Raw genomic sequence first — 15319 nt, forward strand, 5'->3', positions numbered from 1 at the left:
TTTTGAATCAAGGTTTGGAGGTTTGGCAAAACTGTAAAATTTGTGAAATTTGGCTTCTTTACTCTTTTGCCATTTTCCCACCCCTTTTACAGGCCCTTTTCTGATTCCCCCAGGACCCAGATGCTATCAGGGTCTTGAGAAGGAATCAGATAAATTATTCTGATTTCAACAGTTTCACATGTACTGTGTGTGTGTGTGTGTGTGCCATTTTTATCACGTCTGTAGATTTGTGTATCTACCATCACAGTGAAGATACAGAATTGTTCCATCATGGATTTGGCATTTTTAACAAGCAACTGAGATGATTTTTATATAGGCCAAAGTTTGAGAATGCCACATTAAAGTCCCTCCCGAAAGGGTGGGTATTTTAGATAAATGTGCTTAGAACAACAGCTGATGCTTCCAATTTGGAAGTAAAATTGACGGCATTCCTGCAAAGATAATTTTGAGGGAGAAGAGTTTTTAAAGACACTCATCACTAAGGTAAGATAGATCCTGGCACTTTGCAACCCTTGATATACCCAGGGTAGTTCAAGTGATTGTATGTTCTCTGGAGAAAAGAAACCTGAGCGGTGAATAGCATTCCTTAAGAAAGGGATCACAAACCTTATAATGTTCTGGAGGTATTTCCATATAATTTTTAAAAGCTTACCTTTTGGAGGTAAAGCAGGCAGAAAATAAATTTTTTACATTGATTTTTATTACAATTTTAGGGAACTCTGAGCGTCAACAAACACAGAGCACAAATAGAAGCCTTTGTTCGACTTCAAGGAGCCAGCAGTAAAGATTCAGGTTTAGTATAAACCTTTACATAAGTGTCAATGCTTCTTTCTTATTCTGATGTTACACAATGAAGAAAGCAGAGTTGAAATTTGCACATGATACATGCCAAGTCAGATACCCACACACGCACTGTCTGTGCCAGGTCACGGTCGGTTCCCCCTAGCTTTTTGTCTGTAATTTCTGATTTAATTGAAATAAACTTTAAAAAACAAGAATAGCTAATATTTTCTTGAGTGCCTACTACATATCAGGTTCTAAGCACTTAATGTAGGTATTGTTGTTTTCCACTTTTTATACGTGAGGATACACAAGGTTCCACACGTGGAAACTAAAATACAGAGAAGCAAAGTACCTCGTCCAAGATCACAAACTGGGACCTGGTGGGGATGAACCCGGCCGAGATTTTTAAGATATTACCATATACTGCCTTGGTGTGCTGTACTGCCTTACTGGAATCATTTAAAAAAGTAATACAAATGAAAAAAAATGTTGTATCATAATAGAGTGTAGTTCTTAGTTCTACAATGAAAAAACCCTTAGGAGCAGGACTGGGTTGAAGGAAAAGGGGAAGCAGTGGCTTTCTCCGGCTTCTGCCGGTCAGACTGACCCCCGTCACTTCCGCAGTGTCTGCAGATCCTCAGTCTGCTGACCACTCCCTGGCTGCGGGCGGACGGGGCGTGCAGAGTTCCAGGGCAGACTTAGAGAGTCTCATGTGGGGAACTGGTACCTAACTGAAGAGATGGCTGAGGGTGGCCCTTAGGAACACACCTTCTACGGTATGACAGGGTGGCCGTGTTTCTTCATCCCTAACTTCTGGAACAGACTTTGACTTATACCTTTGAGAGGAAGAAGCTTCTAGTTGCAGGAGTGCTGATTAGACCTCAGATATAATGTGCCTGAAATGCCTCACTCGTGTGGCATCCCCCTGGCTCTATGGGGGCTCTCTGTGCCACCCCAAACACAGGCTTAGTCAGTGACATCCTAATCCACGGGATGAAGGCTCGGAACCGCTCCATCCATGGGGACGTGGTGGTTGTGGAACTGCTCCCTAAAAACGAATGGAAAGGAAGAACCGCTGCCCTGTGTGAAAACGACAGTGATGACAAGGTGTCGGGAGAGTCCCCGAGTGAGCCCATGCCCACAGGTGAGTAGCTGCAAAGCCACCCAGCTTGACCCATTCTTGTGCACTGTTTATTTTTCCCTTCCTTAACAACTCAGAAATACTACTATTACTGATATACGACATGGTCTCCTTTCCTACATCATCAGGTTCCCTCTTTGCAAGTTTATCCTTTTCTTATCAGCACCCAAATAATGCTGGAATATCTCCCATCTCAAAACAAAAACCCTCTTAGGTCCCTTGTCTCCAGCTACTGCCCTTTCCTCTGCTTCCGTTTCTGGCAAACTCACTGAAACAATTAACTTTGCCTTCTCTCTACATCCTCTTTATCCAATCTCTGCTGAAGCTACTACATTCAGGCACACCTCCAAAGAAACCCTTGACCTCTTCTCAAGGTCACTGGTGACCTATTGCCAGCCGTGCTTAGCATCTGTCATGTGTCAGCAGCATTTGGCCAGCAGACGACTGCGTCACCTTTGGCTTCTGGGTTTTCCTCCCTGCCGGTTGCACCTTCTCACCCAGTTCCTTTGCTGGCCCCCCATCTGTGGTGCCCTTGGACACCCCGGTGCTCCTCTGCATCTCTTTCTCTGAACTTTCTCCCTAGGAGATCCCGTTCAGTCCTCTGCTTTATTGCTCAGCCCACTCCTTCCTCAGCCTCCAGTTTTATCTACTCATTTGTCCATTTGGCATCTTCCCCTGAGTGGCTAGTGGACATCTCAAACTTCACATGCCTAATAACTCCTGTCTTCATCCCCAAACCTGCTTCTTCCTGGGTGTTCCCCATTTATCTCAATAAATGGCAAGTTCATTCTGACAGTTGGTCAACCCAACGACCTTGGAATTATCTGCAACTTCTTGCACACACCAGCCACTCCCACACGCCACCACCTCCCCCCTGCTTCGGCCCCTAGAACCTTTTGGTAAGATTATCCCAACGGCCTCCTCGCTGGTCTCCCTGCTCCCACCCTTGTTCCCAGACGGTCTTCACACAGGAGCCGCGATGATCCTTTTAAAAGTCTTTGGGTCCTGTCAAGTGTCTGCCAGTGGCTGCTTCCCATTTCTCTCAGGATAAAACCCAAACTTCTCCTGTGGCCTATGTGGCCCCAGCAGCTCGGGCTGCCTTCTGTCATGCCCTCTTCATCACCCCACTCCTGCCACGCTGACCAACTTTGTCGTTTCCGCCACCAGAAACACGCTGTTTCCAAACGCTGTCATGCCTCCTTTCCTCACTTCAAGTCTCCATTCCAATGTCACTGTTTAAAGTAGCTGCTACTTCTGATCCTTCATTACTCTTGGTCATTGTACCCTACTTTGCATCTTTCTTGACAGCCATTACTACCTCTCATATGTGTATTTGTATTGTCTGTTTCCACCCCCACAGGCACCCATACTAGAATGCTAACTTAACCAAGAAATCAAGGACTTTGTTGCGCTATATTTGATGTACCTAGAACAGGGCCTCCTACCTAGTAGGGGTTCAGTGTACATTTGTGAAAATAAAAGGTAGCACTCTTAACTATTAAAGTTTGTTTTTTCTTGACTGCAGTGCAGTCAGTGATGTTTCAAGGTGTTGTATATCAGACTTATTATGTTTTGCATACTTTTCTTTGTATAATGTTGGACCAAATGATTGTGGCTGCTGGGACAACGCAAGAAAGACAGTGAACTTGCACAGTAGAGGGCATGGGTTAAAAAAAGTAAAAATCATTGACTTTTCCCAGTATACCTAAACCTGAGATTAATAAGGTAAGGGTGAAAGAGGAAGTGTGACTCATGGATTCTCAATGCCACAGTAGGCCTCACAGAAGAAAGGGCATACTGACAATGTTACAAAAAAATTATCTTGACAAAATTCTCCATGTTCCTAATAAAAGGCTAGGAAGGCAAATATTTAAGCATCTCTTTTGCTTGCGTGGTTTGTGTGGGTGTGCTTGAAAAACTGGGATGTTGTGGTTCCTGTTTTCTTCCTCATTTCTGAACTAGTCTGAGTCCAGACAGGGAACATCTCACCAGTTAAGGCTTTGTTTTGTTTTCCTAAAGGCAGAGTGGTGGGCATCCTTCAGAAGAACTGGCGGGATTATGTGGTGACATTTCCATCCAGAGAAGAGGTCCAATCCCAGGGAAAAAATGCTCAGAAAATCCTAGTTACCCCTTGGGATTACAGAATTCCCAAAATCCGAATCAGCACTCAGCAAGCAGAAGCCCTCCAGGTAGCTGCCATTGTGTTTCCGCTGTTGTCCCCCTGCTTTTGCCAGCCTTCCTGCATTACCGGGAACCACAGTTAATTCCTTAGCATAAGAAGGCCTGAGTTATTGATGGCATCTGGCACTCTGAAATCCTGTTTTTTAAAGAGTTCTAAATATATACAGCCATCTATTAAGTAGTCCTTGGTTAATAAATGAAGGCCAGAGAGAAACCAGCCTAGAAAGAGCTGTGTAGGACAACTAGAGAGAACATACATTATCTAACTGTCCAACACAGAAACTTTCAATTGATACACTTTGCCAACACTAACAAGCTTTCTTTCAGCCAGCGATATAGAAATACGATCGCGCTGCCCTGTAGGGATGATATAGTGGTACTTCACAGCATCGATTATCCATAAAGGATATAGCAGTGGAGAGAAGACCTAAACCAGAAAGTTAGTAATCAACCTTTACTGTTGCAGAGTGCAAGCCTTGCTCTGATTTGATTTGCCTGGTGTTTTGCAGTTTGTAAATGAGACGTGGAAGCAGGATGTCCCCAGCCAGTAACCTACCTAGTCACTGTGTACCTTTACATCTTGAAGCCTTATGCAGGTTCTCTGAGGCCACTTATACCTATTGCATTCCATATCCATGGTTTACTGGAATTTGGGGGGCAGTAGGGTTCAGTTCACACTGATACCTTCTTCCCCACGAAAAGATATCTTAAGAAATTAGAAAGTAACTTCAAAGACATCAGAAAATAACTCCCACACACAAAAAGTTGGAGATTTTTGTTTTGAAACTTAATTTGGGTTGTGCACAATTGGGTTTTTCTTAGTGTTACAGTTCGCTTTCTTCAACAGACTAGTTTCTAGCCCACGAATTGGATGTAAAGAGGTAACACCTCCTCTCAAAGCACCGGCAATTTACGTACCACCTGGCAATTTAGTACCACAGGAAGAACCGAAACAGTACCCAAAGCACTGTTTGCAAATTGGCCACTCTCTTTGAAGCTTGATGCTGTTGTCTCTTTTTGTTTGGTGCTTCTAACTGACCCACTAAACTCCTGGTGCTGGGCTCGTGGGTCTTTTCTCCTTTTGTGCAGGACTTCAGGGTGGTTGTGCGCATCGATTCCTGGGAGTCGACATCTGTGTATCCAAATGGACATTTTGTGCGCGTTTTAGGAAGAATAGGAGATCTGGAAGGGGAAATTGCAACCATCCTCGTGGAAAACAGCATTTCAGTCATCCCTTTCTCCGAAGCTCAGGTCAGACTTCCCCGAGTCTGTTGGTCTGGTTGAAGGACATTTTGTACCTTTTCTTTTTGCTTTTGCAGTTTGATTCATCATTAGGAAGAAAACTGTGCACTGTGGGACAACCCACTGTCTAAGGCTGGACAATGGAAAAATCTCACTCCTCTTCTGTCTGTGTATAGACCGGACTGAAGTCAGCTTCAAGTACAGGCTCATAGCTCTCAAATTTTTACGTTTTCCAACTGTGCGTAAAAATGATATGTCATTGTCTTAGAGGCAGTATATATCCATCCCCAGCAACTGCAAGGATACCTAGCTGCAGACCCAGCTGGGCTCCACTCCCTGTCACAGTCATTCAACCGGAGGCCTGCATAAAGCTGCAGGGGGCAGCTCCTTGGATTCCATACATCTCTGACCCAAGGGTCAAAAAATTATGCTCATTACAAAACAGTTTTTATAACCTTTACAGAAAACAGAAATGCCATGAACATAAAACATTAGCTATTTCCATCACTTTATGATCTTTTAAAATCCTCATGAATCTTGTTTATATTCTTGCATAACTATATTCATGGTGTGCGCATACTATTTTATTCTTTCACTTAAAATTATTTCCATATATTGACATAACCTACTTATTTTTAATAGTTACGGCAAATTACTGTATATTGATGTACTCTATTTTGCCTAAGCATTCCTTGATTGTTAGGCATTTGGCCTGTTTAATTTTTCAGTGTTAAAAAAATGCTACTTCAAACATTTTAATAAATATTGCTCTTTTTAAAAAAAATATTCCTTGGAATGTAATCCTTAAAGTGCGATTACCAAGTCAAAGGGCATAAAAAATTTAAATAACTTTTATTATGTATTGGCAGATCGTTCTCCAGAAAAATTGGACCCGTTTGCATTGCTATCAAGAGCATATGGGTGTTCTTATTTTCATTATAGTTTTTGACAGAGCAGTAGCTATAATAGTAAAATATTTTAGAATATTTCACATTAAATTTTTATGTTAAACATTATTCTGGAAATTATTTGTTGATTTGCTTTGACAGCTCTTAGTGAAAATGTTAGAATAAAATAAAGGATGGATTGGACTTCACAGAACTAGAATTCTCTGTTCCCCGTTAGCCTACTTAACTACAAATTGATGGCTTAAACAGGTAATAATGGAGAGAAAATGCCTGCCTAGATTGGTCCTGCTTAAATTATCTTTAAGGACTGAGCTTTTAATATTTGGGACATGTTGGATTTTTTTCAGAGCTTGACTTGAATTACAAGCTCAACTACATATAAACAAATAGATTATTTGAAAATGGGGCAGATGTTGAACTCTTTAAAAAGCCATCTGTTTTTTATCACTCCAGCCCTATGTAACTAAAGAGACTGGTTAAAGTTGTGGGACATTTCCTTTCAGAGTACAGGGTCCTCAAGGGCAGGGACTGCATCTCTCCTGCTGCCTCCGGACTTTCCAGAGCCCAGCACAGTTCCTGACTCATACCAGCTAGGCACCGAATACATAATTATTGACCAAAAGCAGTAAATAGGTTAATTCAAAAGTTAATGGGGGAGTCAATGGGATTTCTATGAGGGTGCACTGAGAATGTTAGAGAATATATTTTAACAGGAAATTTTTGGGGTGTAAATTGCTGAATATTTGGCTTCTTGATGTGCAGATGTGTGAGATGCCAGTAAACACACCAGAGTGTCCCTGGAAGGTGAGTCCTGAAGAGGAACGAGATCGTAAAGACTTGAGGAAAACCCATCTGGTATTCAGCATTGACCCCGAAGGATGTGAAGATGTGGATGACACACTCTCAGTCAGAACCTTAAATAATGGCAACCTGGAACTTGGGGTCCACATTGCAGATGTAACACACTTTGTGGCGCCAGATTCGTACATTGATATTGAAGCTAGAACAAGGTAGTGTTATTTGAAATCACTATGATTATGTGTGACTATAACATACTATGTAACTATATGCTAGTTTCATATTTTCAAAAAAAAGATTTCAAAATTCTGTGTAATTCTGAGAATCCGTTCCAGAAAAAAAGACTGAGGTCCCCTTCCCCTTTTTCTTTAGAAAAATAGTACCTTGATCAATTTACCTTTACTTTTCTAACAGAACCTTTCCACTCCTCACTTCCTTCTATATTGAAAAGGGTTAAATTTTTCATGTAGTGATAGAGTCTTTTATATAAAATACTGGATCATTGCACTCTAATTTTTCTCATACAGCTAAGATTCATGTCATTCTTTCTTTCTTTTTTATATCAGTGGAGGATATTCAGCCTAAAGCAGTATCACTTAGAAAAGTAGGAACAGGGGAATAGCTTTATTACCCAGTCTGCTGCACTTTATGAAAAAGCAACAGCCTCGGGGAATTTGTGCTGCGATGTTGGCCGTGTACCTCACTGCAGCCCATGCCGCCGGCAGTTCTGCCTCGTGCGGCTGAAGGTCACCCACCTGCCTATGTGTCATCCACAGGGCCACCACTTATTACTTAGCAGATCGTCGCTATGACATGCTACCCTCCGTCCTCAGCGCTGATTTGTGCTCCCTCCTGGGGGGCGTTGATAGGTGAGTTTGTTCAGTTTTTGTCTGTGGTGCCTGCGCTCTTTCTTGCTTCTGGCCCCTCTCCCGTTCATTCTAACGGGCTCTTCCTGCCTCCACCCACCCCTGCTTTCCCCTCTGCCCCCCACGCTCCTCTGCAGCATTTATTTCGAGGCGGCTTCGTTTCTCCAACCTTCCCTTCCTCTCCTCTCCTCTTCTCTCTCTGTAGCTGTGAGGCTGCTTCTCCCTCTGTTGTTGTTTTTTTTCATCATTAAAGCCTGGGAGCAAATGTGCACAGCTTTGTTCACATGTATTCCCTGGTTGAGGGTGTTTTGTATGAGGATCATGAACTTAGGAAGTTTTTTTGTTTATTTATTGTAGTTAAGTTTATGTCTATCTTTGAATGGTTAATAAAACCATATAGTTAAAAGTTCGTAGGTTTCAAAAGATATTTAGTGCACAGTTCTCTCCTGCCCTCTTTCCCTTAGTTACCAATTTCTCACGTTTTCCTAGATGTAATAACAGAGAAATACAGACATGGATTTCTTTTCTACACAAATGGTGGCACTATATATATATATATATATATATATATATATATATATATATATATATATATATATATATACTGTAAAGCACCTTGTTTTTTTGCTTAACCATGAGAGTTCATTCCATATTCATAACAGTTGCTTGTCAATGGAAATTTGGATTATTTCTAGTCTTTTGCTATTACAAATAAAACTGTACTGAATTACTTGGAACATAAATCACATTTTTAGAAGTATGGTGTATCTGGAAGATACATATCTAGAAGTGGAATTTTTGTGTCAAAGAGTGTATGTGTTTGTGTTTAGATAATCAAATTGCACTCCACAGAGGTCACATCAATTACATTCCCGCCATCAGTGTACGAGAATGCTTGTTTCCTGATAGTCTTGCCAACATAATATGTTGTATTTTTTCAATCTTTGCCAATTTGATAGATGAAAATGGTATCTTAAAGTGGCTTTAATTAGCATTTTTCCTACTATGAGTTAAGCATTTTTGTATGTTTAACAGTCATTTATATATCCTTTTCTGTGAACAATTTCTTGTACCTTTCCCATTTTTTTTTTAGTTCTTGATCTATTAATAGTTGAGTTATAAGAGCTCTTTACATATTATTAAAATTAGCCCTTTCTATGCGTTGTAACTGTTGTACATGTTTCTAAATAGATTTGGGGGCAAAGTAGTTATTTACTAAATGAACTTTTTGCTAATTAACCTATCATAAAGACTGATGTCATAGTTGAGTGGAATCTATGGGATTTGAAAAGCTTTGCTCTTCTTTACTAGTGAGCACAGTAGACTTGACTTTATCAATGCTACACTCACTATTCTAGTCAAAACAGAGACTGTCAGGGAGCGTCTATAACATTAAATGTGAACTCATTTCAGATTGGCTCAGAGCTCAACAGAACCTCGCCTGGCTGTTGTTTTAAGTATTTTTGATTTAGTGGCAGATTATTTGGATTGAGACGTTGGACCAAAAACCTGTAGCTATGTCATTTCCTTCAAGTTACATTTAGGGTCTAGTTCTGCTTGCTTCAAAAATGGAAGAACTGAATAATGACGTCGGTGTTACTGGTTTTGTAGGTATGCTGTAAGTGTCATGTGGGAATTGGATAAAACCTCCTATGAAATCAAGAAAGTGTGGTATGGCAGAACCATTGTTCAGTCAGCATACAAGCTGTGCTATGAAGCAGCCCAGGAATTACTGGATGGAAACTTCAGCATCGTTCATGATTTTCCAGAATTCAGAGACTTGGGTGAGAAAAGCAGACAAGCCAAGCTAGAGGAGTTGGTGTGGGCAATTGGAAAGTTGACCGACATAGCACGCCACGTCCGCGCTAAACGAGACCGGTGCGGCGCCCTGGAGCTGGAAGGAGTAGAGGTCCGTGTGCAGCTGGATGAGCAGAAGAACATCCATGACCTCATCCCCAAGCAGCCTCTGGAAGTCCATGAGACGGTGGCCGAGTGCATGATCCTGGCCAACCACTGGGTGGCCAAGAAGATCTGGGAGAGCCTCCCCCATCAGGCTTTGCTGCGCCGACACCCTCCTCCACACCAGGAGTTTTTTTCTGAACTGCGAGAATGTGCTAAAGCAAAAGGCTTCTTTATAGATACACGGTAACTCTTTTTTGGGGCACAGACTAACGGAAGGCAGGAAAATAAGTGCTGTATGCATTTATTTATCTTACAGTAGTTCTTAAAATGTGACCGCCCTATCTTTAACCAAAAATAGAAAACTTACTGGCTCTCATTTAATATATAATATATATAATGTAGGTAGACTTAAAATTAAAATAAGTTTATTTAGGCATCATTTTGACCATCTACAGTTTATAATACAGAAGTAAAGAACCTGTTAACCTTGATTGAACTTCATCTACCCTTTAGGCAAATACCAAGAAGTAATCCTGTTTATTTCAATACTTTTAAAATGTAGCATATCTGTCAGTATCCTAAGACATACCAACGGCAAATACATACACCTTCCCCACCGCCAGTATAAAAGATTTACCCTGTTAAAAACTATGTATAAAAAGGAATTTTTCAGTATTTTGCTTGAACTAGGAAAATATTTATTTCAATTGAAATATATTTATCAAAATAGTTATTTTTGCCTTCATCTTTAGGAGGATAGTATTTTTCTTGGTTTGGTGTCTGAGTCTGAATGTGTGCCAGGCACATGTAGTAGGAGCCTCCAGACAAAAAAAATCATTCTTATTTTACAGATGGATAAATTAAATCTGGAGAGGTTAAGTAACTTGCCTATAATTTAAGGGCTGGTCAGGGCAGAGCCGGGATTCAAGTCTGTCAAACTTGAAGGCTCCCATCAGTACCCACTCTCATACCACGCCTCTTTTCATTTTTCTCCATCTTCCCTTTCTCCTCATTTCTCCCATCTTTTTCCTCCCCCTCTTCTCTACAAAACAGATCTGAATAATATACTGTATTATAAATTTAATTTTTAATATAATTTTGTATTTTCTGGGTTCTTTATAATTATTGCAGAGTAAATAGAAGGGCTCTTCTTTCTCTTTAAGAAAAATAATTGTTTCTTTTACTTGTACATCTCAGTTTAGTTCAGTTTTTTAATCTCCTCTGGCTCAATAAATATTTTAAAAAAAGAAAAAGTCCGTTATTTGACCTATACAGGATGTTTAAGGTATATAGGATGTTAGAAATTCAACAAATATTTGTCTACCTGCTGTGTGCCAAGCATTAACTTAACCTTGTAGGTAACAGCACGTTACTACTTAGGAAATGTAAATTCTGACACTTTCTTTGTTTATACTAGATTTCTGCAATTGAAGAGACTTGCTTCTGAAATGTGTCCAAAATAAATTTTATTGGCAGATGAAAGTATTCAGCCTGATGAGTGAAGGGTTCCCTCAGTATTGACTTGTAAATTATTGCTGAGGACTAAGTACAAGTTTTTCCATTGTTTTTCAGGTCCAATAAAACTCTGGCTGATTCTCTGGATAATGCGAATGACCCCAACGATCCCATTGTGAACAGGTTGCTTAGATCTATGGCTACGCAGGCCATGTCTAATGCACTGTATTTCTCCACTGGATCGTTCACAGAGGAAGAATTCCATCATTACGGTGAATGATAAAATTTTCCTTTGTGTGGCCCTAGCCTTGAGGAAGTTGTTTAAAAGGTGTATTTTTTTACTTCAACCTTTTGATTTCTTTTTGAAGGTCTTGCATTAGATAAATATACTCACTTTACTTCTCCAATAAGAAGATACTCAGATATTATAGTACACCGGTTGCTAATGGCAGCTATTTCAAAAGATAAGAAAATGGAAATTAAGGAAGGTTTGCTCAGCAACAAAGACCTTGAGGAATTATGCAGACACATCAACAACAGAAACCGAGTAAGATGGGATTTTTAATTCTCTTCCCCATCACCTCTTTTACTAAGAGAATATCAGTTTTACTGGGTAGTGGAATGAAATACCATATATTCTAGCATATTAAATTATAAAATTTTGTAACCAGTGAAATAACATGAAAAATTACAAAGTTTGTTGGGTAGCTCTCAAACCATTTATAAATCTTCTGAAGTAGTTTAGTGTCAATTTGGAAGATTTAACATTAGGTTAGATATTTTCCTCAAAATGTAGAAATGTAAAAGATCATCTTTTTTACCACCCAAAAATAACCATCAACAATTCTAGACAATGTTTTTTATTTATAAAAATAACATACCATACCTGTGTCAAATCTGTATTTTTCACTTAATATATCTGTTGGTAGCAAACCATGTCAATATAGTTACATCATTTAGAAGCTGCTTTGTATTCTATTTCATGTTGTTGCTAGTGTCTACAATATTGCACAGCACGGAACTATGGTGATACAGAAAATTGGAAACTACATAAATGTTCAATATAATTTTCTGTATCCAATGTTCTGGTTCTGTTCTATGCATTATAGCCACTTGCCATGTTGGCTGTGTAAATTTAAAAACATTTTTAAGTAAAACTTAATTTCTCAGTTACACTAGCCACCATTTCACATGCTCAATAGAGGTGTGACTAGTAGCTACTACCTATGGGGCAGTGTAGATATAGAACATTTCTGTCATTGCAAAAAGTGGTTGGGCAGCACTGTTCTAGGCAGTCCAGTTTACAACTATCCTTGTGTATACACTTTTACAGACTTCTCAGATTATTGCCTAAATTCCAGGTAATAATGAATTCCTGAGTCAAAACATGTGCACAAATAAAACCTTGATACATACTATTAAATTGCCCGCCAGAATACTAGTATTTATACTTGCACCAACATTTTGGTAGGACGGACTTGAAAGTAAAAGTAAGACATAGATATGATACTTTTCCCATACATAAATGAACTATTATAAATAGGTTCTAAGTCACAGACTTTCTTTAAAAATTGATTTTCTAAGACATTTTTGAGGGAATGATACTGGATGATTAGGTTCCCACAAAAATTGATTTAATTCATGATAGGAAATATTCATATTAATAGTTTCCTAGAATCTACCCTTTTAAAGATGTTCTTTCTGTGGGAATGAATCCCACATTTCTCCTGGAAACATCAGGGAAGTCTGTCATAATGCTGGGGTTGTGCTTCTTGCAGGCAGCACAGAATTCCCAGAAGCAGTCTACTGAGCTCTTCCAGTGCATGTACTTTAAAGACAAAGACCCAGAAACTGAGGAGCGTTGCATATCTGATGGGGTTATTTATTCCATTAGGACAAATGGTGTGCTCGTATTTATACCAAGGTATGTTACATCTAACATAATAGCTTGGAAATCCTAAGCTGAAAGTGTAGAACACAGTGTATTACCTCATTTATGATTTATTTTAGTAACTTTTTGTAGTTACTATATATACATAATGTAATATATAACTAAGTATAAAATATGGCTGGAATGTAGTACATCTGTTTCAGTCTTCAGATAGGATTTTACTTATTTAACAAAATATTTTGTTTATCTGCTCAGTGAAGTATTTACTCAGTGGAGGTAAATCAGAAGTTTTTAATTTGTAAGAAAAACTAGCATTCTAGATAAATATATAAGATCTGCACACTAAGAACACAAGATCTCTGGATTTTTATTCTGGCAGGTTTGGGATTAAAGGTGCTGCTTATCTAAAAAATAAAGATGGTCTGGTGATCTCATGTGGCCCAGATAGCTGTTCTGAATGGAAATCAGGATCCCTTCAACGATTTCAAAACAAAATCACCTCTACCACAACAGGAGGGGAATCTGTTACATTCCATTTGTTTGATCACGTAACAGTAAGTCTGTATTTACATTAAGTACTGCTTCCAATGTAAAGAACAAAGGAAGTGATTTAGTAATACGCATTTTCTCCTGACAGGTGAGAATATCTGTACAGGCCTCACGTTGTCACTCTGATACAATCAGGCTTGAGATAATAAGAAACAAACCATACATGATGCCAGATACAGACCTTTTTCGTCAGAGTTCCCTCTTGCTAAAGAATGACTTAGTGAAAGAAGTGACGAGATCTGTGGAGGAGGCTCAGCTTGCCCAAGAAGTCAAAGTAAACGTCATTCAGGAAGACGACCAAAAATACTGCCAAACAAAGGGAAGAAGCCTTTATACTCTTCTAGAGGAAATAAGGGACCTGGCTCTCCTAGATGTCTCAAACAGTTATGGAGTGTGAAGTACACTTTTTACTTCATTAAAAGGGCTTTTGTCTTATGTGAATGTTTTACCTTCTTTTCAACATTAACATCTAATTATCGGTGTCACCCAAAGTTCTAGATAATTGGGACTGGGTAGGTATTTCACATGTGAAATATTTACTCGTTATTAATTAAAGTTGCATTAAATACATGCAATTAGGTCACTATGGAAGTTGATTTTTCAGAAATGAACAGTGATGACTGCTGGTCAAGTCAGGTTGCCAGTCTTTTTAATAAACCCACAATTAATTTTTGTTAGCTTGTCTCAAACAGGAGTTTCAAAGTTAATTTTTCTAATAATTGCTACACTGGGCCATTTGTGTCACAGGACCCCCTCTGACACCTGTCAGATTAACTTTTCAGTCACTTTCAGATGACTTAGGCCTGTCCACCTATTCATTCTAAAAGCCCTATTTCATATTTGACTTAAGCCTCTCCTGCTGTCCCCAGCAGCAGATGGGGACTGGGTACAGGGAGTGGGCTGGGGCACACAGGTAAGGTCTCTTCTCCCCAGCATCCCTCTCCACTTTTTTGCTGAGCACTCCTCACATGGTGAGTTGCATGGGCTTTGCTCTTGTTGGAGACTTGTTATTTTGCCAGCAAATCCTACCACTAAAAAAATAACTTCTCTTGGTCATATCCTCCAAAATTCAATTTGTAAAGGTGGGTAAAAGCCAGAATAGGCCATTCAGAGGAAGCAGTTTCTTTAGGCACTGACAGCATTTTAAGAGACTGGGCTCCATTTTCTAGCTGATCTGTACTGGCAGCAATAAGCCACAATCCTCAGGCTTAGCACCTCATGGCCCTTCACTATGCCAGTCCCCGCAAGCCTACAGAGCCCCCATTACGCTCCCACCCATATGTTCTTGTGCTCACCTTCCTGGCCTTTCAACCAACCCTGTTGACACTCTCCATCCCTACCTGAACTCTGAAAGCCTGAAGAGAACAAGATGCCTGCCTGTCCCAGCTTCATGGCTAGAAGCCACTTTAGCACCACCACCCTACCAGTCCTCACAGAAAGCAAACTTCCCATCAGTTTGTAAAACTAGATTTGTCTTTCCCTCTCCCACATGGGAATCTCCCGCCAAGAACTAGATAGACCTTTTTTAAACTTGGTTATCAAGGTGGTACTTTCTTAGCTGTAATTATCCCTCCACCAAGTTGATAAACTCAGACAGGAAAAA

At 39.8% G+C, this 15319-nt stretch overlaps 1 protein-coding gene across 3 annotated transcripts in view; it reads left to right on the forward strand.

Annotated features, from left to right (window-relative positions):
* DIS3L (DIS3 like exosome 3'-5' exoribonuclease) overlaps nt 1–14151 on the forward strand; it is a 28667-nt gene extending 14516 nt beyond the window's left edge. For 2 of the 3 annotated variants that reach the window (XM_037010033.2, XM_073212037.1), the window contains 12 exons: nt 714–792; nt 1748–1927; nt 3944–4113; nt 5195–5356; nt 7018–7265; nt 7830–7922; nt 9531–10064; nt 11394–11548; nt 11645–11823; nt 13055–13200; nt 13547–13721; nt 13805–14151. In XM_037010033.2, coding sequence (XP_036865928.2) covers nt 714–792; nt 1748–1927; nt 3944–4113; nt 5195–5356; nt 7018–7265; nt 7830–7922; nt 9531–10064; nt 11394–11548; nt 11645–11823; nt 13055–13200; nt 13547–13721; nt 13805–14113 — 2430 coding nt within the window. In that variant the 3' untranslated portion in view covers nt 14114–14151. The remainder of the gene's footprint in view (nt 1–713; nt 793–1747; nt 1928–3943; nt 4114–5194; nt 5357–7017; nt 7266–7829; nt 7923–9530; nt 10065–11393; nt 11549–11644; nt 11824–13054; nt 13201–13546; nt 13722–13804) is intronic. The other variant, XM_037010034.2, reaches the window with a different exon arrangement.
* Nucleotides 14152–15319: the final 1168 nt, after the last annotated feature.

This window comes from Manis javanica, chromosome 8 (genome assembly GCF_040802235.1).
Source record: "Manis javanica isolate MJ-LG chromosome 8, MJ_LKY, whole genome shotgun sequence".
Taxonomy (NCBI): Eukaryota; Metazoa; Chordata; class Mammalia; order Pholidota; family Manidae; genus Manis; species Manis javanica.